This window comes from Canis lupus, chromosome 1, assembly GCF_011100685.1.
Source record: "Canis lupus familiaris isolate Mischka breed German Shepherd chromosome 1, alternate assembly UU_Cfam_GSD_1.0, whole genome shotgun sequence".
Lineage (NCBI taxonomy): Eukaryota > Metazoa > Chordata > Mammalia > Carnivora > Canidae > Canis > Canis lupus.
Genome location: NC_049222.1, coordinates 97542290 through 97565248, shown reverse-complemented (window position 1 = coordinate 97565248; position 22959 = coordinate 97542290). Strand labels below are relative to the sequence as shown.

Here is a 22959-nt window from a genome sequence, read left to right as displayed (position 1 = left end):
GGATACCTCCCCAGAGTACACTTACTAACCAGCAGCAGCCGGCAGAGTAAGGTTTTCATCGTGGGGATGGGGTACATGGGAACCCTGTGCTTTATGCTCTGTTTCCTCATGAATCTAAAACTGTTCAGAATAGAGTTTACTAAAAAAAACCACCCCAGCTCAGAGAGGTGCCTCCCAATCACAAGAGGTGCACGTGTGAGGTTTTGTGTGAGCGTGCCCACTGCCCAGGGCACCTCTGGCTGCAGATTCGAGGCCCACTGGCATGTGTCATCCCCGCCACCCCCAAATACCAACACAGAGCCCAGAGTCCGGTTTACAAGGGCCCAGGGGCAGCGCTGAACTCCCGGCTGGGTCCCCGACACAGGTCACTCGGGGCAGTCAGGTGAGGACCCAGACAGCTGATGGCAGAAGCCATGCACCACCTGGAGCCCACACAGAGGTTCAGCCCCACTGTCCTAAAGCCCAATCCTGTGACGCTCAAGGGCATAAACCATCAGGACAAAAATGGGGAGAGCACCATAGCCCGTGGGAATGTGACCGCACTGCGGAACCGGAACCCAAACAGGTGAGTGTCACGGGCACTGTGTGGGCTCAGCCCCAGCCACCAGGCCTCCAAGAACCACAGCGGGGTGGGGGACGTGCCCTGCTTTGTGCCATATGCCCATTTTTGGGGGGTGTCAGAGGTGCCTTCAAGCTCCTGACACGAAGTCGCTGAACACAGAGACAACACAAGATGCATGGGGGCACAGGGCCCACCCTCCGCCCCACACGTGCAGGAGGCGGGTGGCCGCTGGGGCGCATCGGTGACAGTAGCAGCACAGCCGGTGGGAAAACATACAGCAAAAGCAGCCAGGTCTTTACTGTCAACGCCGCGCATGGCGCATCGAAGCCTGTGTCGCGCAGCGTGATACCGTCTGTGCCCCCCACCAGCGCTGGCGCCCCCTGGCTGGGAGTCCGCGGGCTCCGTGGACCACACAGAGCCGCGGCCGGAGCCCAGGATGCCGGAGGAAAACCACCCCAGGAAATGAAAGTGAACTCAGAAATTAAAATTCTGACGACAGGAACAGAACGTCCAGGGGAAGGACGAGAAGATAAAACTGAGGCGGCTTCGCCAAGGTGGCGCAGATAAGGACCGGGCAGGGGGAGCGGGGAGGCCGGGGCGCGGAGGCCCAGGAGCCGCAGGAGGAGGAGACGTGGAGAATGAGAGGACGATGGTAAGAGGAGGTCCCGAACCGGAGGATACACGTTAACGGAACGGGAGCCCCCGGCGGCGTGATGAAGGAAAGGAGGCCACCATTCCCAGCGCATGGTGGTGACATCTGAGACCCTTGGGGACAAAGGTGGGGCGGGGGGTCCTGGCAGCTTCCAGGGGGACAGATCCCTGCAGAATGACCTCTTGAAGGAGCAGGACGCCCTGAACATCCTGGAGGAGGCTTCCCCTCCACCCGCCCCGAATCCCGCACAGTGCCCGACTGTCAACACGGAGGGTACATGGAACCCGTCTCACACCAGGGCTCTCAAAGCTCTTACCCCACAGCGGCCTTTCTCAGAAAGCTCCTGAAGGATCTGCTCCGGCGAAACAAGGGAGCTACTTGGCCCGTCTCTTCCCAAGAAGGAAGAACAGCCGGGAGCAGAAGACCCCGTGTGACGAGGAGTGGGGCCGAGGGCGCAGGGACTTTGTTGTGGAGGGGACAGGGTGGGGAGGCAGAGAACCCCGTTGCCATCTTCCACAGCAACACCATGCCCCACCCCCAGCCTCGGCACAAGCTGCCTGTCCTCCAGAATATTCCTGTGCTGGCCCTGGCGGCTGGGCCTCGCCCACAGCGACACTGGCTCCAGGGCCACTCCTGGCCGGATGCCCTCCCGCCCTCCTATTGCTTCTAGAGTCATCCTCTTCGTTCCATGGAAGGCCTTGATCGTGCCTGTGGCCCTGGCCCCTTCTGCGGTGGGGGGGGGGCGGGTAGATGCACACCCCAGTTAGGAGACCAGGGCTGGGGTTTGGGGGGGCTGGAGGCAGGATGCTTCACAATAGAACACTCTGGGTGGGCCACCCCAGGATGACAGGTGCAATGGCCAGAGCTCCAGCAGGGGCTGCGCGGCCTGACAAACGCACAGGTGAGCTGGGGTGGCACCGTGCACACCTAGGGAGCTGCACACGGGCTACTGCACACATAGGTTGCTGCACACGTGGTTTACTCAAATCGGTCCACGTGAGGAGAGGGGGAATTCTTAACTGCCCTTCACCTTGGACCCACCCAGATTCGGCCACTCAGGAGCCGGGTGGCCACCTGCTCCCGGCCACCCCAGGTCACCCAGCAGACGTGCTCCTTGTGCTGTAGCACACACGAGCTTCCTGAGCATCTTTAAAAAATCCACAGGAACAACAAAGGGGAGAGGGGCCACGTTCCCCAGACGGCTTTTGGCGGGGGCGGCAGTGGGTGCTTCATGTTCTGCAGGACACCGGAAGGGCTTCGTGTTCTCTTTTCCAACAAGCATGTGGTGTCACATAGAACTGAAGCCCCACCAAGCAGAGCACATGCCCCGTGCGCGCGGACCTGCGGCCACCAAGTGCTCCTACAGGAATCCGGCTCCGGAATTCTGGGACGGGGGACATGCAGCATGAGGGACCATGGCGTAAATACTAAAATGGAAACAAGTGGATCATGCCAGTTGCCTTGGCTTTCCCAGGCGCTTCTGAGCAGCAGGAGCCTGTCACCGGGAGCCAAGTGACCGGTGTGCATTGTGTGTCCCCAGTAGAGAAGTGTCACACGGAACCAGGAGCCCTTCAGGGAGGCAGGGTTCCACCACACAGGCCCCAGTACCTACATGGCCATGCGCTAGCTCATGAGGAGTGCACGACCCCACTCTGGGCGTTGAGAGACTGGAGGGAGGGGGCTCGGAGCCCCTTGCTCAGGCTGTCAGTGCCGGTCACCCACCAGCCTTCCCCCCGGTGCCTCTGAACCAAGTCAGGGACTGCAGTGGAGAAGAAAGCAGCCAGCGAGGGTTCTGTTCAGGAAACTGCCCCCACAGCTGCAGGTGCGTGCACACATGTGTGCAACGTGGACATGTAAGTGCATGAACCCACGTGCATGTAATGCACACAGTTGTATGTGTGCATGTGAACTGCACACCTGTGTGCATGCACGTACACACGCACCTGTGTACCTCTATTTGTGCACCTGTGTGCATCCACATGTGCATGCCTGTACGTGCTCTGCTGGAGGACAGTCTTGACCTGCCATTCTGTTCTTAGATGTGACTGCTGACTGATGCAGGAACTGAGGACCACGAGGCTCCCTGGGACTGGCTTCCCCTCCTGGGACCCACTGCCTGTGGCCCTGGGTGGGGATGGGAGGGTCACAGAGGGACCACAAAGGGGCCACCTCTCCCTGCCCCCTGAAGACCTCAGGGCCACACTGACCAGCAGGATGTGAAGCCAACGTTCAGAGCACTCTTGCCGGCACCCACAAGTCTGTGGAAGGGCTTTCTGGTGACAGCTGTGCATGGGGCCCATGGGGCCCAAGGGGCCTGGTCCACGCACACGGGGTGGGTGAAGCCCCGCTCCCCTCAACCCTGTAGCCTGGCCAGCAGAGGACATGCACCTACCCACAGTTTACCCACGCCTACCCTTGCCCCCAAGGCTGACCCTCCCCACCCCTCCACCTCTGTCCCCAAGGCTGACCATCCCCCATGCCCACCCCTGCCCCCAGGCTGGCCCACAGCACTCTTGTCCTCCGACTGACCCCCACCCCCTGCCCCCAGCTTCCAGCCCTAGGCTCCCTTCCCCCTCACTGGCTGTGGGACCAATGCATTACCACCTCGCAGAGATGGCCCTGTCCTCTTGGCTCAGGATGGGTTCAGGAACCAGATGTCACCCCAGAGGCTGCCGAGTGAGGTGACCCCAGTGACACCGGGGGCGAGGGGTGGGCGGAAATGCCACAGACATGGGTGCTCGGTCCCCAGAGGCAAGGGAGGCACCCTCAGATAAAAGCTGTGCTTTGACTGGAGCCCACCGTGGTCCTGAATCCCCCGGCCTACGGGGCCGACACCTGTGTCAGCAGCTCCCAGGGCACCAAGCTCCACTCACAGGGAAACGCAAACTATGATATGACAGCCATTTACCTGCAGCCGGGCTGAGAGAAGCTGCGGGAGGGCAGGGCAGGGGGCTTCCGCAGCCGAGCCTCACTTCCTACCCCCAGGGACCCGGAAGGGCCTGCAGTCCATCGAGGACACAGGTACAACCGGGGTGGGGGTGGGGGCGCCTGTCAGGGGCTGCCCTGTGAGGTCAGCAGCAGGTGGGACGGCCTCCACTGTGTCCAGGTAGCAGATGCCACCTGTCCCCCAGCCCCGACAAGGACCTAAACACATATGGACACGACACACATCCAACCATTAACAGTGGTAACCTCAGGAGAGGGAGGCCCGGGGCCAGGGGCCCCGCTGCTCGTGTTGGCTTCGTACACAGTGAGCACCACATCTATACCACTCTGCAGTTACTGCTGCACCTGCCTGGTAGGTGCCTGGGCATCCCCCAAATATTTTTTTTAATGCAATCAACAGGGACACCTGGGTGGCTCCATGGTGGAACCTCTGCCTTTGGCTCAGGGCGTGATCCCGGGGTCCCTGGATCGAGTCCTACATCGGGCTCCCTGTTCAGCCGAGAGTCTGCTCCCTCTGCTCTTGCTTGTGCTGTCTCACTCACTATATATCTCTATCTCTTTCTCTCAAATAAAATCTTTAAAAAAATTAAAATAAAGAGATAACACAATCGAAGATACATGACCTGGGGGGAAAATACTTGTCAGCCAAGCGCCAGGGCTTAGAGTTCCTGCTCTGCGCAGCCACCTACCAAAGCAGCCCCTGGCCCAACACGGCTGGTGATTCAGTGCACACGCGTGGGCCCAGGCAAACACATGGAAAGTGCTAAGTGCCCCTAGAGGTGAAGCCGTGCTCACTAACGGTGCCCCAGCATACCGGCCCAGCAGGTCCCGGGGAACACGGGGCGGCAGAGCTGCTGGAGAGCGGCCAGAGCGGGGCAGGAGGACGGGAGGCGTGGGCTTTCCTTCTGCTTTCACATTCAATTCTTTCTCTTTCCCCTCAAGCTGGAACTACATGGTTGAAATGAAGACGAACCACAAAATGACCCCAAATCTGGGCCGGGGTGACACAGAGCACCCTCCCTGCAATCACACCACTGACAAGGCCTCTGCGCCCCCAGAAGAGATGATGGAGCTTTGCAATTGTCCAGGGGAGAGAGCTGAGAAGGAAGCAGGGAGCAGGAGGGCGAAGGTGGGTGTGGAGAGACGGGCTGTGCGCTGGGCGCCAGGTGCCCGGCACCAAGACAGGTGCCCCACAGAGCGTGTCCTGACCTCCCTCAACTCCAACCCGAGCACACAGAGAGCTGGGACCAGTGTCCCCGGGACCCCACCAAAGCTTCTACCAGGACTCGGCCCTGCCTCGAGGGGACACAGGTGGGGAGGCCGTGCGTTTTTACCTGAATCTTCTCCTTCCAGGACCTGCCCCCTGTTGTTCCCAGGACGGTGTCCTCAGAAGCCTGGGCTCTGAAAGTGACAGGAAAGGAGAACGTTTTAACATCGAAATCCTCCGTCCACGGCAGCTGAGCATCCCTTCTGGATACAACCAAGAAGAAAGTCTCAGCAATTTCTTCTATAACCCCCGGGGCCTCAGGCAGGCCGGCCCTGGCCCAGGATGGGTGAGGCCTTTGCGTACTTGTGCAAACTGGAGGGAGGAGGGAGTGTGCAATCGTGCCCAGAAAGGAAGTGCAACCTGGCCGGTCCCCAAGCACTGACCGCAGCCACTTCCCTGCAGGATGAGCCAATCAAACACGGCCTCTGGGGCTGGTCCGCCGCTTGTGGACACAGAATTGAGCACCCTGTGAGCTTCAGACCCGCAAAGAAACCTCCCTGAAACCCGGCCTGCAGGGTGCGGCCCTCGCCATGGGCAGCTCGGTCCAGGATGGGCAGGGTATCACAGAGGCCCAGAGTGGCTGGCGGCCCCAGTGGGCCTCAGGCCAGATGCACAAGGGGGTCGAGGACACTGGTACCAGACCCTCAAGGGCTCGCAACGATCCAGCATGGGCCTGAAACCTCACAATCAAACACTTGCATTTTTTTCTGTGGTTGCAATATTTTGGTTTCCTTTTGCTTGAAGAACTGCTACAATTCTTGCCAGTCTTCTGAAGACAGCTGAGAAGTGGAAAGCGCTCCCTGGAAGCACTGCTGACGCCCCATCCCTCCCACGGCTTCTGTGGAGTTGGGGCCAGCTGCGCCCACTCCACGCGTCCACCTGTGACGCACAACTTCCAGGCAGGGTCCCCTGGGGAAGCCTTGCCGCCCGAGACACATCCCGTGAACCCTGAGCAAATGAGACCCCACCCCACCCCACCCCCGCCCAGTACTGGTCTCATAGTGGCAGGCTTGCAGAGGCCGAGCTGGGTCTTTCTGATTCTGGGTTGGCTCCTGCTGATGGCCAACTGACAAGCAAAAATATCTTCACCCATGAGCCAGCAGAAGCATCGCCAGACAAGGCCGCACCCTCGCAGCTCCCAGAACCCACGCCTGCTGTCTAAACGCCAGGGCAGGTCTGCCACAAGGAATGGACAGGTGACACGCAAACCCGATGGCACAGGCCGGCAGCGCACAGTGGCCACCCAGACACTCCCAAAAACACGGGGGTGGGGGGGAAGCAGTTCACACATAGCAAGAGGTTCAGATAAACAACATGAATGCTGAGAATTTTAAAACTGAAAAATGTCTCTCTTCTGTTAGTTCAGTAAGCCTCCGTCACTTCCACAAGTACAAGCCCAGAGCTGCTCGTTTGGGGGCCGGATGAGGCTGCATCGCACTTCCCCCATCTCACAGCGCCCGACGCCACTGCCAGGTCGGGATGCCTGTATGTGGGTCTGCACCGAGGACCCCCTCACACGCACCTGGGCGTGGCAACCTCGCCTTCTAACCTCGACCTAGGTCTGCACACCCAGCAGCTCCTAACCTGTGGTTTCGGAGCAAAACCAGACACTTCCGGCCCCACCACGACCAGGCCCCGGCCCCAGCCCCGGCCATCTGTGCCCTCTTACCACGCCAGTCCTTCCTTGTTTCTCAACAGAAAAACCCATGCACTGTAATGAAGGACCACCACCCCGAAGACCATTTCCTCAAGCCACGCATGCATACCCGCTTGTAATGCACATAAAAAGAATCTGAGCGTCCTTTTGCGAGGTAAAAGCACAAAATTAATCAGAAAGGAGAGTGTTTCCTCTCCTGCGTGAGGGACTTGGCCTTTCCCATCCCCCCTCCCCAGGGTGCCGGTGAGTGTGGGAGCCCCAAGGCCCATGCCCTGGGCAGCTATCCAGTGACCGCTCCAGGCACAGCACGGAGGGAAGGCAAAGCAGCTCTTGCACACACCCTGCCCATGTTCTGCAATTGTGACATCACCCCCCCAAGCTCCTTACCCTTAGCAGGGGTCTGCACATCTAAGCAAGATGCTACAGTCCCGCCTCTGAGAAGGGCAGCCATGGGACCAGCTGGCTACGAGACACCTCAAGGAAGGCGCAGGGGCAGTGTCCACGTGCCCTGGCCAACGTGTGCCAAGGGCTCCTGACGCAGCAGTTGTCCACCAGCAATTCAGCTGGATACACCCCACATATGAGAGACGCCCAAGTAGGAGGCTATTCCACAGGACAACTCTGGAGACATCTCTCTCTCTCTCTCACACACACACACACACACACACACACACACACACACACACACACCGTACGTGCACAAATCGGCTCGTATATAAATCGTGTTGCGTCCGTGGGATGGAGCAGTACACAGCTGCTAAAAGGAATAAAGTGGCTAAAGGAGCCTTTGTGTGCTCCTGGTGGGAGTGTAGATTGGCGTGCTCATGGTACAGAGCATCCTCAAAAAATTAACAGAACTACTATATGACCCAGTAATTCCACCACGGGGCGTTTACCCAAGGAAAACTAAAAACAGTAATCTGAAAAGACACACACGCTCTTGTGCTCGCTGCAGCATCACTGGCAACGGCGAAGATATGGAAGCAGCCCAAGTGTCATTCGATAGACGAGTGGATTAAGGTGTGGTGGGCACACGCACACTGGAATGTTACTCAGCCACCAAAGTGACCGACATGGGACGCCTGGGTGGCTCAGTGGTTGAGCATCTGCCTTCGGCTCAGGGCGTGACCCCGGGGTCCTGGGATCGAGTCTCACATGGGACTCCCCACAGGGAGCCTGCTTCTGCCTCTGCCTGCGTCTCTGCCTCTCTGTGCGTCTCTCATGAATAAATAAAATATTTAAAAAAAAAACAAAATGAACATGTTGCCATTCATGATGACATGGAAGGACCTAGAGAGTGTAAGTCACTCAGACAAGGATCAACACTATATCTTGGTTACACTGGTATCTAAATGAAACCAATGAACAAGCGGAAAACCAGAGTCTTAAAGACAGAGCACAACCTGGGGTCACCAGAGGCGGTGGGCGGGCGATGGGTGAGACTGGTGACGGGAGCAGAGAGGTACAAACGTCCAGCAACAACACAAGTCAGTGCGCGGGATGGAAAGTTCAGCGCAGGGAGCATCATCGCTGACACAGCCACGATGTCGCCCGGGGACCGATGGGGACTCTCACTCTGCTGGGCACCAAGGAAGGCACAGGCTCTGAGGTCCGGTTGGTTCCGTTTGTGAGGCTGACGACATGGATTCTATCAGAGCACCAGTTCCCGAGAACAGCAGATAGTCTCTGCGTCGTTTGCCCACGTGTAGTCCTGTCGGACCCCCACCGAGGGACTGACACAGGAGGACGGTCCGGGGAGGGCCGGGGATCCCAGCCGGCCGGTGCCCTGGGGCGGCAGGGGCAGCTTGCTGCCGCACACGGACTTGGGGGGGTGTCCCCTGGGCGCTGGCCGGAGCGGGGGCGGGCCCTCTGAGTGAACCGTGCCCTTCCCTGGGCTCTCCCGTGGGGGGCATCCGTGGGCCCCGGGCGCTCCCCCAGCACCGCTGATGGCCGCTCGGTGTTCCAGGATTAAATAGGAGAAGGTGGCACCCTCAGGCCTTTGCCAACTTCTGACTTAAAATTCATTTTTTTAAGTAGGCGCCGCACCTGACATGGGCCTTGAACGCATGACCCTGAGATCAAGAGTCACGTGCTCTACTGACGAGCCCCCAGGCGCCCTTTAAAATTCCTTTTTAAAGCCTGATTTTGGCCTCCAGCAGAGCCCCACCCAGAAGCTCCCGTTCCCAGAGCCTGTCTGCGAGGTGCAGGCGCCACGCGGGGGACACCGTGAAGGGTCGGAAGGCCCGTGCCTTCGCCCCAGCGCGGCCAACAGCCCAGAGCTCGCGCGCACTGCCCGGGACTTGGCGCGCTCGGCCCCTGCGGGCGCCCGCCACGGTCTGGTCCGCAAAGGCGCGCGCTCCGCTCCCTGCCATAAACCCGGGGCTCCACCTCAGCGCCGCTTACCTAACCTCCAGCCCTAGCTGCCATTCAGCTCCCTAAGCGGGGAGGCGGAGGGGGCGGGTAGTGAGGGTGCTGCTCTAGTGGCCGCTCCCAGGGCCAGCTCCTCCCCCAGCCCCTCCACCTCCCTCACCCCCTCCACCACCCCCAGCTCCTCCCCCAGCCCCACCACCTCCCTCAGCCCCTCCACCACCCCCCTCAGCCCCTCCACCACCCCCCTCAGCCCCTCCACCACCCCCAGCTCCTCCACGACCCCCAGCTCCTCCCTCAGCCCCTCCACGACCCCCAGCTCCCCCCTCAACCCCTCCACCACCCCCAGCGCCTCCCTCAGCCCCTCCACGACCCCCAGCTCCCCCCTCAGCCCCTCCACCACCCTCAGCTCCCCCCTCAGCCCCTCCACCACCCCCAGCTCCCCCCTCAGCCCCTCCACCACCCCCAGCTCCTCCCTCAGCCCCTCCACCACCCCCAGCTCCTCCCTCAGCCCCTCCACCACCCCCAGCTACTCCCTCAGCTCCTCCCTCAGCCCCTCCATCACCCCCAGCTACTCCCTCAGCTCCTCCACCACCCCCAGCTACTCCCTCAGCTCCTCCCTCAGCCCCTCCATCACCCCCAGCTACTCCCTCAGCTCCTCCACCACCCCCAGCTAGTCCCTCAGCCCCTCCACGACCCCCAGCTACTCCCTCAGCTCCTCCACCACCCCCAGCTAGTCCCTCAGCCCCTCCACAGGCATTACAGTGTTATAGACAAGAGATCACTACCCTTATCCATGGCTAGCTCCCTGGGTGTACACATGTCTGACTACAATGCAAGGTCTCTCTCTCTTTTTTTTTTTTTCAATGCAAGGCCTCTGAAAGAACCCTTGGTTTGTGCCAACAGACTTAGTCACTGAGGCCACAGCCCTGCTGCACCATCCGCGGGGGTACCACTGTGTGGCCCCCCACTACCCCAGCTCCTAGTGAGGCAGGTTTTAGGCACCCCTGTCAAGAAGAAACAGACTCACAAAGGCAGTTATGAATCTGGAGTCTCCAGCAAAGCTGGGCATCCTCTGTCCCTCCCGTGTCCTGCATCCCCCCTGCAGGCCTGGCCAGCAGGTCCCTAGGCTCCCATTGCCCTGGGGACGGAGCAGGCAATGGCTCAGCAGGCAGGGCTGGAGACTGCTCTCTGCAGAAGCGTCTGGCTCCACTCTGAATTGATGTTTCTCCTCCAGGAGCTCAGAGCAGAGACAAGGGGTGTTCCAACCCCACAGCAGGTGCTTCAGAAGAGGTGGCTCCTTCTCTGCCATTTGCCAGGGAATGAAGGTGTCACAGAATCACTCGGAATCATGCGAAATCCGGGGCTGGCTTGGGATGGCGCTCGGGGCCACTTGGGGCAGCATCCTGCCTCCAGGGTGCTCAAGTCCCTCAGAGTGTCCACGGGGGCTGTGCACACAGTTTCACCAGGGGACCAGACTCCTGCCCCTTGCATGGGCCCAGCCCAGTGGCAGCATGACCAGCACGTTTCAGCCATTGCAGGAGGGACAGGCCTTGGAGCCCTGACAAGCCTAGGTCCAGGCGGAGATTTCTTTTTTAAGTCTAAAAAACCCACAAAATGCTACTCTCTTTGCCTTCATCTTCTTTAGTGACTCCTTAAAAATACCCAGCAGGGTTCCAGAGCCAGGCCAGCACGACCGGCCGCGGGCTGCCGTCCAGCTCGTGTGCGAAGGCCGAGCCGGGATGAAGCCATTTCCTTGCACCTGGCCTCCCTGCAGGACGTGGCCTTTGCTCTTCACCTGGCAGAGCCCATTAGAGAAGGCACACGCCCCAGGCCGAGGCACCCTGAGGGCCCCGGGGCCTCCCCCAGGCAGGGCACGAGGGCCCTCACCGTGCCACGTCAGGCTGCCGTGCCAACCTCCATGCACTATCTGCGCACACATTACACCCCAGCATTTTGTTCCAATTCACCGTCTTCTACTTCCCTTCACGGGGATCCCCCAGAAACTCCAACTTCGGCCCTGGATGCAGCTGACTGAACACCTGGCAGCAAAGTTCACCGTCCTGAAACCTCGCCACCTCTGATCCACCTTCAAACCACACCAAGCCGCGCCCCACCGACAGCGGACCACGGGGTCGCCCTGGGCAGGTGGAGCGGCCTCCCTAGGATGCTGCAGAGGAGACAAAGCGACAGCCCTTCCCCAGCCATGAGGACAAGGGGCAAATACTGCGGGGTGCCACAGGCAGCCTGGAAGGGCCCTAGCCTCTCCCTAACCTGGGGGACACCAGGGTCTCCGCCTTTGCTGAGATGCCCACTGGCCAGCCGCCCGCACACAGGCGATGCCCAGACTCTCAATTGTTTCTACTTTCCAAACAGGCCGCAGAGGCACAGCCCGAGGTAAACACCAGCATGGAGGGCCCTTGCGGGGAGCACTGAGAGCCCCACCCTGGGCCTGGTTCACCCCTCCCATCGACCCTCCCTTGTGGTTCTTTTCATCTTCTAGATGCTTCCGGGCCCAGCTGCTGTGTGAGTGAGGAGGGCCACATAAACAATGCAGGCTAGGCCCCAAGCAAACCCCAGTACGTCAAATGTCCTTGTCCCTCCAGACAAGGTACAGGCGAGCAGGTGCCCGGGGGTGACCTCTGCTGAAGGTCCCAGGTCAAGGGAAGCCCCCACCTCAGATTCTGTCTATTCTGCAGCATCCACATGGGAGAGGGTCTCCCCTTGTATTGCGGGCCAGACTCACTGGACCCCGGCCCCCCCCAACCTGTGTGCTGCCCTGGTGCCTGGCCCCACTGTCCCTCCCGTGGTGTGGACTCCCACAGCAGGTGGGGCGTTCCCGTCCCGAGCCCCGTGCCCCCTCCCAGGTGCTTCAGAATGTGCGAGACACGGAAACATGGCGGCATTTATCTTCCAGGGGGGAAGACGCGGGCTGAGGGGTTAGCTGGCCCACACGGCCTCCAGCCAGCCCGAGGAGGCGCCGTCCCTCCCGGGGACCAGTGCTGGGAATACGATAGGAGCCGCACAGCACAAAGGCAGAGTGGCCTCCTCACAATTCACAGCAACCAAAGTCAATGAAAATCTAAAAGAGCTTCTAGAACATTCTCACACCAGAGTAAGCTAGGTCCCCGCTCTACCCCGCTAGGGCCCTGCCACTGCACCCCTGGAGACGACCGCGGCTTGGCTCAGACCTGCTCCTGCCAAGCCTCCTGCCAGGTGCTGCACAGGTGCCACCTCGTGCATGCTGGGCACCCTCATCCAGGGATGGGGACACGGGGACAGAACGAAAGGACCCCCCAGCGTGGGTCCCGAGCACCAGCCAGAGCACAGGACTCTGAGCCTTTGGGAGGGTAAGGGCTGAGGAAACGTGACCAGCATTCGGTCAAGGACTCGGGAAGTCAGGAGGTGTGCTCGTCAACGGCCCTGTCTACTGGAGGTGACGGGGCCCGAGGTCTGGTTTCCTGCAGGCCTGGTCCTGGAGCCTGGCCAGCTGGCCATGCTGCCCGCCAGGCAGAGCTCAGGGCCCCCCTGCCACCCGCTCCCGGGCTCCGGGGACACGCGGTGTCACGGGTGGCCCACCCCAGGCCTCGGCAGGCCCCTTACGGCCACCGCCCAGGGCGAGCTCTGCTGGGGAGCCTGCCAGTCCTGCCATCATCACACCAGGGACGTGCGGGACCCCTCGAGGTGGGCTGTGCCCCGGGGGGGCTGACCTCAGGCTGACACAGCCGCCCTCACCCGGGCCCTGCTGCCTCCGGTGACCACGCACATGGGCACAGTTGGGTCCCGGAGGCGCCACCACCATCACGGTCCCCCGGGGCTCACACTCCCTGCCGCCTAGTCACATCCCTGCCGCGGACACCTGAGCCACCGTGCCGCACACTGCAGGGGACCCGGCCAGGCCTGCAACTGCCCGCCGAAGACCACGCGCAGGCAGGGCCGCCCCGTGCGCCAGCGGGCAGCAGAGCGTGGCAGTCCTCGGCCAGGCACCAGGCACGGCCCCCCACGACGCACACGTGAGAGCCCCGCGCCCGCCGCTGGCCCCCAGGAGGGACCAGAGACACCCGGACAGCCCCTGCCCCGCCCGGCTCTCTTCCAGGACAGCCTGTCCCTGCAGCGGGGCTGCCACCCGCAGGGCCCCCGACGGCACTGGTGCCAGCCCTACCTGCAGGCGGGGGGCAACGGGCAGCCCTGGGCGGAAGTGCCACCGGAGCAGCAGCAAACCAGATGGGCCCCGGCCGGCCGCGGGGTCACCAGGAAAGGCCAACCGCTCCTCTTCGACCTTGTGAGGCACTGATGTGGCTTCCCTAGGGGCCGGCTGCCGCCGCCCTCACCCCCAGGTCCCCCAAGGCCTCCACAGACCCTCCAGGCAGCGGAAGCTCTGGGCCGGAAGCTGACGAGCTGCGTGGGGGAGGGGCAGGGGAGGCCTGCAGAGCACCACTGCCAGGCAGCCCGCCAGGCCTGCCCCACCCGCCCACCCGCCACCAGCCTGGAGGCAGACCCCCGTCCACACCTGCCCGCAGCTCCCTCCACCCCTAGAGCTGCCCCCCACCGGCAGCCACCCCTCACCCTCCCGGAGACACAGCTGGGGCCCCGACGTCCCTGCATGAGCTCTGGGGGAGGAAGAGGAGCTGGTCAGTCACCCCATACCACCAAGATGTGCGGGCTTGTCACAGGGGCTCTTTCAGCCACAGGATAAGCTGGGGCCATTCTCCTTCTCCTCCTCACCCCCCTTCACACATAAGGAAACTACAGCCCAGACACTTCCAAGAGTCCCACGGCCAGTGGCCATCAGAGTCCGATGCCCGCATCTGCCTGGGCCCCGACCTCAACACCACCTGTAACTACCGCCCCCGCCCCCCCCACCGGGGTGGGGAGCCAACCTTCCCCCTGACATGGGAGAGCCTGAGCCGGGGGCCACATGGAGCTGGTGCACATGGCTGGCCTTGCCAGGTGTCCCACCAACACCACACACACACTCCCAGGTAGGGGTGCAGCAGGCAACCGCCCCCCCCCCATGGTCTAAACCGGGCCGGCGGCACTGGGGCCTGCCCTGGAGTCTGGCAGCTGTGCCTGGCCAATAAACCCACTCAGCAAATCAGGGCTGTGTGGTCCTCATTTCTTCTTCCCAGTTTAAAAACCTAACACAGAGACGGTAAAACTAATCGCCCCCTGCATCCCCGGAGACCACACGGCGAATGGAGAGCAACAGTTCCATGCCCAGAAAACCACGTGGTCCCCAGGTGCATGTTCAAGGTCAAGCAGTCAGGGACGAGGACAAGCCTTGAGGTCAGGCAGTTGGGGACAAGCCTCAAGGTCAGGTGGTCAGGGACAGGGATGAACCTCAAATGACAATACAGCCTCGTTAGCATCTTCTAACTACAAACCCTCTTCCAGGGCCTCTGCTCCTCCCTGACTGGCTGGCGGCTGGCTGTGACCCCTGGCTGTGACCCCGTGGGGGGCGGGCACACCTGGCTACCCACCCCTGTCTGCCCAGGACAGGCTCCCAGCCCAGGATGGCAATCCCACCCAGAGCGTCCCAGGTGACAGAAGGCTCTAGAAACGTTTCAGCCATGGCGAAAGACACTCCTCACCAGATTTCAGAACCAGGTGGATTCTTTTCACAAAACTCAACTCACGGACTGAGAAACTGGAAGCACCTGCCCGAGCTTGCCCGACCCCACTCCCTGCCCCCACGCACAGGTCACTGGGGCCACGTCTCTTCTACCCAGAAAAGCCCGAGGGGAGTCACGTTGGGCAGCCCCTTGCACACCCACCTGCCCCGACCCACCATCAGCAGGCTGGGGCCCTCCACCTTCAGTGGGAAACGATTTTCTGCCTCTGTGGGGGTGCCGGCCGCCAGGCTGCAAACCCCCACCCAGCATGGAGCAGCACCTGCCAGTATCCGCCAGCATCCACCAGGGTGCAGCCAGACCCGGCGTTCCAGAGGAGTTAGACAAGCGCCAATCACCTACTTCCCTGGCCGCCGCCAACCCACCAGTTCAAAAGGATGTGGGCTCAAACGCTGACCCCCATGTGGCCCCAGCAGCAAGGATCTACAGCCTAAATAGGTAATATCACAGCCCACTACGCTTGCAACGTAAACCATCTGGTCCCTGCTTACTGCTGAGCACGGACGGACACGTAGATCATTAAATGTGATGCGGGGAGGATAAACTGGAGCTCAAATGCTCGTTTACTCACGTAGGAGGCCGTCGGGGAGGCTTGTGCCCAGGAGGGCTGCGGCCCTGCCCCCTGCGCCCACACGCGCTCTCCTCCACACCGGCGGGGCAGCACTACCTGCTTTTCAGGTGAGCTCGCTGGGCCAGGTGCACCTGCTCTCTGAGCCCTGAGCCCCAGGCCGTGGCCCTGTCACAGGTGGGCGAGGGGTGCCTGCTGCCTGCGGGGCTGAGCTCTGCGCCCTGGGCTCATGGGGGCATTTCTAAATCCCTCTTTGGATTCTACTGCATCTCCTGACTGCTTTTGCAATTGGAAAATGCAATTTTTTTGTGAGTTTTTCTTAAAGAACAATCACGATGTTTCCACACATCAGTAGCTTCTCCCAGAGTCTCTCTTGGACCAATCCCCCAGCCCCAGCGGAGGGGAAGGCGGCCCGCGGCCCCAGGGGCGCATTCCCACTGTCCTTAGGGACACATCCGTCCTCCCGGCCCCCCACCGGATGGGGCCGCCCGTGGCCTCTCCTTTCTGTCATCGTCGATGCCTCATTGCTCTCCACGTCTGTGTGCCTGCTGGGGGCTGGTGGTCCAGCTGCCCCCCAAGAGGGATGCATGGGAGGCCCGGGCTGGAGCCGTGTGACCCATGTCAGCTGCCCACTGCTGCCCCCGAGGTCTGAGCTGTGATGGAGCTGGCCCCAAAGCATGGCTGGGGCGTCTGCTGGGCCTCCCGGGAGACGACCGCCCTGGCACATCCCACGCTGTATTCCTTCTACACCTTGTCCCCCAGGAGAGAGCTCACGCAGGAAGAGCTTGCCCGCCACGCAGAGGGGAAGCCACCTCATCTACGCAGCTCCAGCACTCCTGCCTCGGCCTCCAACCTCAGGTCCCGTCCTATCACCGGGCGGGGCGGCACCTGCTCCCCACACACCTGGGGAACTGTGAGGCCACCCCGCGTCCCTGATCCTCCTCCTCGCCTCCAGCACCCGGGAAGGGAGGCCCTCAGCAGGGATGGGGGAGCAGATCTGGGCTGCCTGGGGCACCCGCAGCCCAGGCCCTCATGTCATGGCTCTGACTCTAGCAGGTCCACTGGCAGGCGTGAGTCAGAATGGCCATGGGTCTCCAAGACTGTCAACCACACGGCCTCCTGCCCAAGGAGTGGCCGCGGCTGCATCCCCGGATGTGTAAGTGCTTGCGGCATGAGCCTCTGGGGAGACGAAGGGCCACACGGTTGTCCCGCCCCGACCAGCCGCAGGAGCCAGCAGACCGCGGCCTAAGGACCCGTGCTGACCTCCCAGAGAAAATCACCACACACTCCATGGGTTCAGACATCGATGGGTCATGCCAGCGGCTCTGGGGTTTGCCATCCTGACGCGGGCCCCACTGGGCTGCCGGGCATCCAGTGGAGGGACCCATGCTGCCTTCCCAGCCCCCGGGGCCTCCTGTGCTCCGGGGCTCATGTCCCTGCCTCAGGCTTCGGAGCCGGAGAAGAGGATCAGGATGCACCAGGCCACGCAGGCCACTTTGGCAGAAGCACAGTTTTAAGCAGAAGGCAGCCGAGGAGCGGCACGCACAAGGGCTCGCTGCCTCCCCACGAGCCCGCACGACACACACTTTCGGTCAGCGTGACCCCGGGAAGGCACCAACGTGAGTCTGCCCAGCAAACCTTCCTGAACACCCCGTACTCACCAGTTTCCTATTTGCCTTCTCACAGTTTACTGCCCCAGGAGCCCAAACCGCCCTCCCTTGGCCTTAGCACCTCACAACTTAACCGCTCTTGACTTAAGTGATGTATCACCACCACCACCACCACCACCCCCCCCACCCCTGTCTAACTGCTTCCTTTGGGTCTTTACTTGCCTGTGAAGCTCCTGTGCATGTGACAATAGTACAACTTGTGTGCCTTTTGTCCTATTAATCTCTCATTTCTTAGTTTAATTCTCAGGCCCCACGGATAGAACCTAAGACAGGAGAGGAGAAGCTTCTCCCTCCCTCAATCTGGTGGCATAGCACCTTAGCATCTTCTTTCCCATCTACCCTCCTGAGTCTCTCATCAGGCACCTGTGATGACATTTCAGGCCCCTCTGGAGGACCCAGGATCCTGTCCTTAACTCAAGACCCTCAATCACACCTGTGAAGTCCCTTTACCACGTAGGATGACACACGGTTGACCCTTCAACACTGCTTTGAACTGCACGGGTACGGTCCACTCATAGGTGGATTATTTGGGGTACGCATAGGGCATACCCTGCATGTCCTTTCCCCTCCCCATGGTTCCCTTGACGACATCTCCCCCCCCCCCACCCCCCCCCCCACCCCCCCCCGTGACTTTACGCCAAGAACAGAGCACAGGATGCATTCCACATGCAAAACATGTGTTAACTAACTGTGGATGTCACAGGTGAGGCTCCTGGTCAACAGCAGGCTTTTGGGGAACATGGAAGCTCCCCTCCCCCACACCGTTCAAGGTCAACTGCAGGGCAGGTTCCAGGGGTGAGGAGGTGGACTGGTGTGCAGCCTCCTGCAGCCCCCAGGGCTACTTGATATGGCCCCGCATGATGAGCACAGCTCCCAGCTCTTGTAGAAAAAGTGAGGTTTGTGGATTTAAAACTCCCAGTTTCTTCCTGCAGAGAAGTAACAGGCAACTGGGATCCTGGGATGTCCAGACCACACCTGTGTGCCTCCTGTGAGCTCCAGCCCACATGGGTGCCCTACAGAACGGGGTACTACAGGGCTGGGGGTGGGGGGCAGCAGGGTGCACACCTTCCGCGGGGGCTGGGGGTCTGGTGCTGGGGGTGGGGGCCCAGGGCTGTGGGGGGCGGCAGGGTGCACACTTTCTGGGGGCTGGGGGTAGGAGTCCATGAGGGAGGTGCCAACACGGTCGAGTGCGCCCTGAAACCAGGGGCAAGGCACCCACCAGGTAATGTGAGTTTTAGGGACGTGGGCAGAATAAAAATGTGACTGAGTGTTAACAAGGAGAGGCAAGTAACAAGGAAACCAGCACATTCCAAGGCCGGCCTGGCCCGACTGGTCTTTCAGATGCAAATTCTACCCCAATTCTGGAAGGTTTACAAGCACCCCGTGGAGAGCCAGGCCAGAGGAATTCCCCAGAACAAGCGCTCACAGTTCCCAGCCACAGGCACTCCCCCCACTGGGTCCTTCTACGAAGCCCCTCAACCCCAGAGGCCTCTTCAGGCAGGCGCTGCGGGGTCTCTGGGGTGGGGGGCCCGGTCCCACCCCCCACCCACCCCAGGGGCTGCACCAGCCCGTCTCCTGAGCCAGACAGGCCAGGGCGCCTGGCATGACCCTCGTGGTGCCAAGTACGATGCAGTGGGGACCCCGGACGGCACCTGGCCGGCCCCCGTGTGCAGAGCCAGCAGGGCCGGGAGCCTGTCCTACTGACCCCAGCCACCTGCCCCCCGCCACTCCCAAGATGCCCACGGCCTTCGCTGGCTTCCCTGCAGAGCCCATGAGACGCTGAGACACATCTGCTGTGACGCGTCCACGGGGACCTGGACGAGCCATCCAGGCCACTGAGCGCCCGCCCAGAATCACAGACAGACTCCCCCGGCCCTAGAGCTGGCCACTCATGCCTTGGTCACGGGTGGGGGGGGGAGGATGCCCACCTGCCCACTCAGCTCGCTTGTCCACAGTGGAGCTGCAGAGCCGGGAAAGCACAGGGCCGTCCACAAGAATGATGAGAAGCGCAGGGATGGGCAGGGACCCGGCCTCCCCGTGCCAGGGTGCCCGGTCAGTGAGGGGGGATGGCCGCACGTCACCCCACTTCTTCAGGGGCCTGAACGCCATCACACGCCCGAGGCCTGAGAACAAGATCAAACTCAGATCCAGACGCGTCTTGGCACCCAGGGTTGGTACACGCTCCTGATTCTTCCAGCAGGAAAAACCCCGCTGGACTCCTGCCAACAAGCCAGACCCCCGCCGCCCGCCCAGCCGGCCTCACCTCTCCAGGGCCGCGCTCGCCGCAGTCCCCGACCCACGCTGGCCGCGGAGGGACAGCGCTCAGGACCCGTCTGGCCCCACCGCCCCCTGCTTGCGGGGGCCTGACCTGCAGGGCGTCTGTCCTGGCACCACGAGGTGTCCAGGGCACAGTGTGGGGGGGGGCGGGGACCAGCCACGGGCACCACAAGGGACCCTTCAGCAACAGGACAAGGCCCCGCGGGGAGCCCCCCTCGGGCCGTGGAACACGCTTGCCCCATTCTCTCCCTATCAATGGCAGGCTGTGCGGGATGTGGGCCTGATTGTTCTCCTGTGTGGGCCCATTGAGGGCCCCGGGGGGGCCTGGCCCAGGAGGGGGAAGGAACACCACTCCCTCGGGAAGAAGGGGACCAGGAGCCACGAGAGGGCAAACAAGGGGTCCCGCCGAGAGCCTGAGGGTCACACAGGCCAGGCCACAGCTGGTCCCTGATGTCTTGGGGCTCCAGGCCGAGGAAGGGGGAGCTGCTCCCCGGCAGGCTCTCCTGAGGGGCCCTGGGTGACCCCTCTGAACCTCAGTGTCCAGCCTGGGAAACACGGACAGTCGGGGCACCCAGGCTGGCAGGGCAGGGGAGGCAGGGACGCAACCACGGCACAGTTGGGCACAACGAGACTCAGCCAGGAAACCAAACCAAGGGCTGACCATGGCCCCTCCGCACGGCCCCCGTGCTAGCCACCTGTGAAGGGTGGACAGGGCGTCCCCAGGACCCTGCGGACCTGGACAGGGAACAGGGAGGGGATGGGAGTGCCCACAGCTGGTCATGAACACACCCGAGCACATGGGCAGCAGGCAGGGAGGCCCCCACTGTGGCCCCAGACAACTGCGTGCCCCACCACGGGAGGACGCGGGCCAGGGACGCCGCCGCACAGATTGGTGGCACTGACCTCTGCGGGCCAACCACAGTGCCACTGAGCCACTAGGACAGAGGGCCGGCGTACGGGACGCGTCCAGTGCTGAGGGATGCAGGCCCTGCCTGGAAGGGCCCCACCTGGTCCCAGGCACCTGCTCCAGGGACCTCTACCCTGCCCCGAGCCTTTGGGGACGGCACTGAGCACCAGGCCCGGGAGCAGCAGCGAGACAGGCAGGGCGGCCACAGCAGGTGCTCGCATGGGTCCTGTGGGGGGACTTATGCCCTGGCCAGCGGCATGGGGCAGCTCCAAGCGGTGCCGTCGGAGCCCAAGAGGCCGCGCTCCAGGGCACGTGTGCCGGGGGAGCCGGGGCTACATGGTCAGGACAGTAGACACAGCGAGACTGCACCCAGCATGGGCTGCCAGGGGCCTCCGTCGCGCCAGCATCACAAAAACCCTTTACTCTGTCGTCAGGAGAGGCTCACAGCGCTTCTGGCTTCACGGCTGTCCCGAGGCCACAAACTCAAGTATTCCTCGTGCTCTGATTGGAATCGCACCAAATCTGGTAGCAGATTTGCTACCTGGAGACTCTCCTCAAGTCTGCGACACGCCCTGAAACCGAGGATATTTTCACAGATCAGCACTAATGAGCCGCCCGTGTAAAGACGAGCTGCTGAATTCAGTCTCATCCCCGTCACAAAGGCGCTCGGTGCGGGCTCCGCGGCCCAGCTCAGAGTGGGCGCACCCAGCGGGACCCTGGGCCCAGCGCCCACCCAGGGCTCAGTAAGGAGCCAGGGAGGGCTCTACTTGCACCAGCCTGCCTCAGGTACGTGCTTCGCTTCCTGAGAAAGGAGGCGGCCACCCCACTGCACAAACTTCGGCCAAGTGAAAACCAGCGGGCTCGTGCTCAAGTTCACGTCTTAGCATCAGTTTCGAGCATCAGTCCACACCCTGAGCCCAAGGATGCACCACGTGTAACTCTGCCACTGGAACCCGGTCCTGTCACAGCACCTGCCAGGCTGCGGAGAGGCCTGAGGGGCACAGAGCGGCCTGCCTCAGTTTCACCAGGAGCAGTCCAGATATCACCCTCTCTCAGAACCTGGCCCTCGCCGTGCGGGCCACCCCGACACGGGCTTCTGTCCTGGAGACCCCTCCCCTGCACAAGGCCACGCCAACCCCCTTGTCTCTGCCCTCTGCTGGGGCACCTTCCACCAGCCACACGAGCCACACGCTCCTCACCCTTCAAACACACCCAGGCCCTCTGGGTAAATGGCCCTGATCTCCCCGGAAGGACGAGTTCTCCATGGACAGGCCACAGTGGGGTGCTCCCTGGGGGTCTGCACGGTGGGGAGGGGCTGCATCAGGGTCCCAGCTTGAGAAGGGGGCAAAGGAGCCCAGGGGCGGGAGGAGAGGCCAGCACCCTGCAAGCCTGGGGGCTCCTCCTTGGGGCTGTAGGGTCCCTAGTGCCCGGCCCCCAGGCCCCCAGCCTCCCAACCCTCCACTCACTGATGGCGGCCCGTCCTCCTCCCAGACTTCTCGCCAGTCCAGTGCCTCCTGCCCCTCCTGCCTCAGCCCTTCCTGCGGGGCCTGCACCCATACCCCGTGAGCTCGGGCCCCCTGCTCCCTGGCACAGGCTGGGGCCAGGGTGACCACCTCCCGCAGGGGCCCCCTGCCCCGAGCACAGGGAGTAGTGGACATGGTGGGGGGGGTGTCTCCCCAGGCTCCCATGTGCTGAAACATGTCTCTTCCCCACCAGACATGCTGCTCCAGCACCTGTACACGTGCACGTCCTTCAGCTGCGGGGGTGAGTCTGCCACCGGCCAGGCAGGGGCCCCGGGAGCCCAGAGGTGTCCTTCCTCACCTGCTCGCCAGCATGGCCTCGGCCTGCAGCTTCCTGCCCTCCTCCCAGGGGACCCGCTGTCTCTCCTCCCCGGGAGCCCACTCCCCCTTCTCCTCCCCCTCTTCCTACCTCTCCTCCTCCCCAAGGAGCCTGCTTTCCTCCTCCCCCTCCTCCTCTCCCCCTTCCAAGGGGGCCTGCTCCCCATCTTCCTCCCATCCTCCCCAGGGGGCCTGCTCCCCTCCTCCTCCCCCCCCTCCTCCCAGAGGCCTGCTTTCCCTCCTTCTCCCCTCCTCTCCCTCCTCTCCCTCCTCCCAGGGACTTGCTCCCCCTCCTCCTCTTCTCCTCCCAGGGGCCCACTCCCCATCCTCCTCCCCCTCCTCCCAGGGGGCCTGCTCTCCGTCCTCCCCTCCTGCCCACAGGGTGTACTCCCCATTTTTCTCCCATGGAGAAGCTCCCAGGTCACCCTCTGCTGACCTCAGAGCAGATGGGCCACAGTCTGGTCCTGGGAAGACTCCAGTCACACTGGTATTTGGGAAAGAAGTGAGCCTGCCTTGTACTGTGGACCCTGCCTGCCCCAGGCCTGCCAGCCGTGAAGCAGGCTGGGCGGCCCCCAGCATGAGCTACTGAAGGAGGACTTGTGTGGGGCAGAGAGTGAG

General features: G+C 62.3%; 1 protein-coding gene across 5 annotated transcripts in view; it reads right to left on the bottom strand.

Moving 5' to 3' along the window:
- Positions 1 to 22959, bottom strand: part of SEMA4D (semaphorin 4D) — a 63379-nt gene that overhangs the window by 31193 nt on the left and 9227 nt on the right. For 3 of the 5 annotated variants that reach the window (XM_038527312.1, XM_038527314.1, XM_038527311.1), the window contains exon 2: positions 5495 to 5561. In XM_038527312.1, coding sequence (XP_038383240.1) covers positions 5495 to 5561 — 67 coding nt within the window. Of the gene's footprint in view, positions 1 to 4974; positions 5109 to 5494; positions 5562 to 7193; positions 7226 to 22959 lie in introns of those variants that run through there. The other 2 variants (XM_038527313.1, XM_038527315.1) reach the window with 2 other exon arrangements.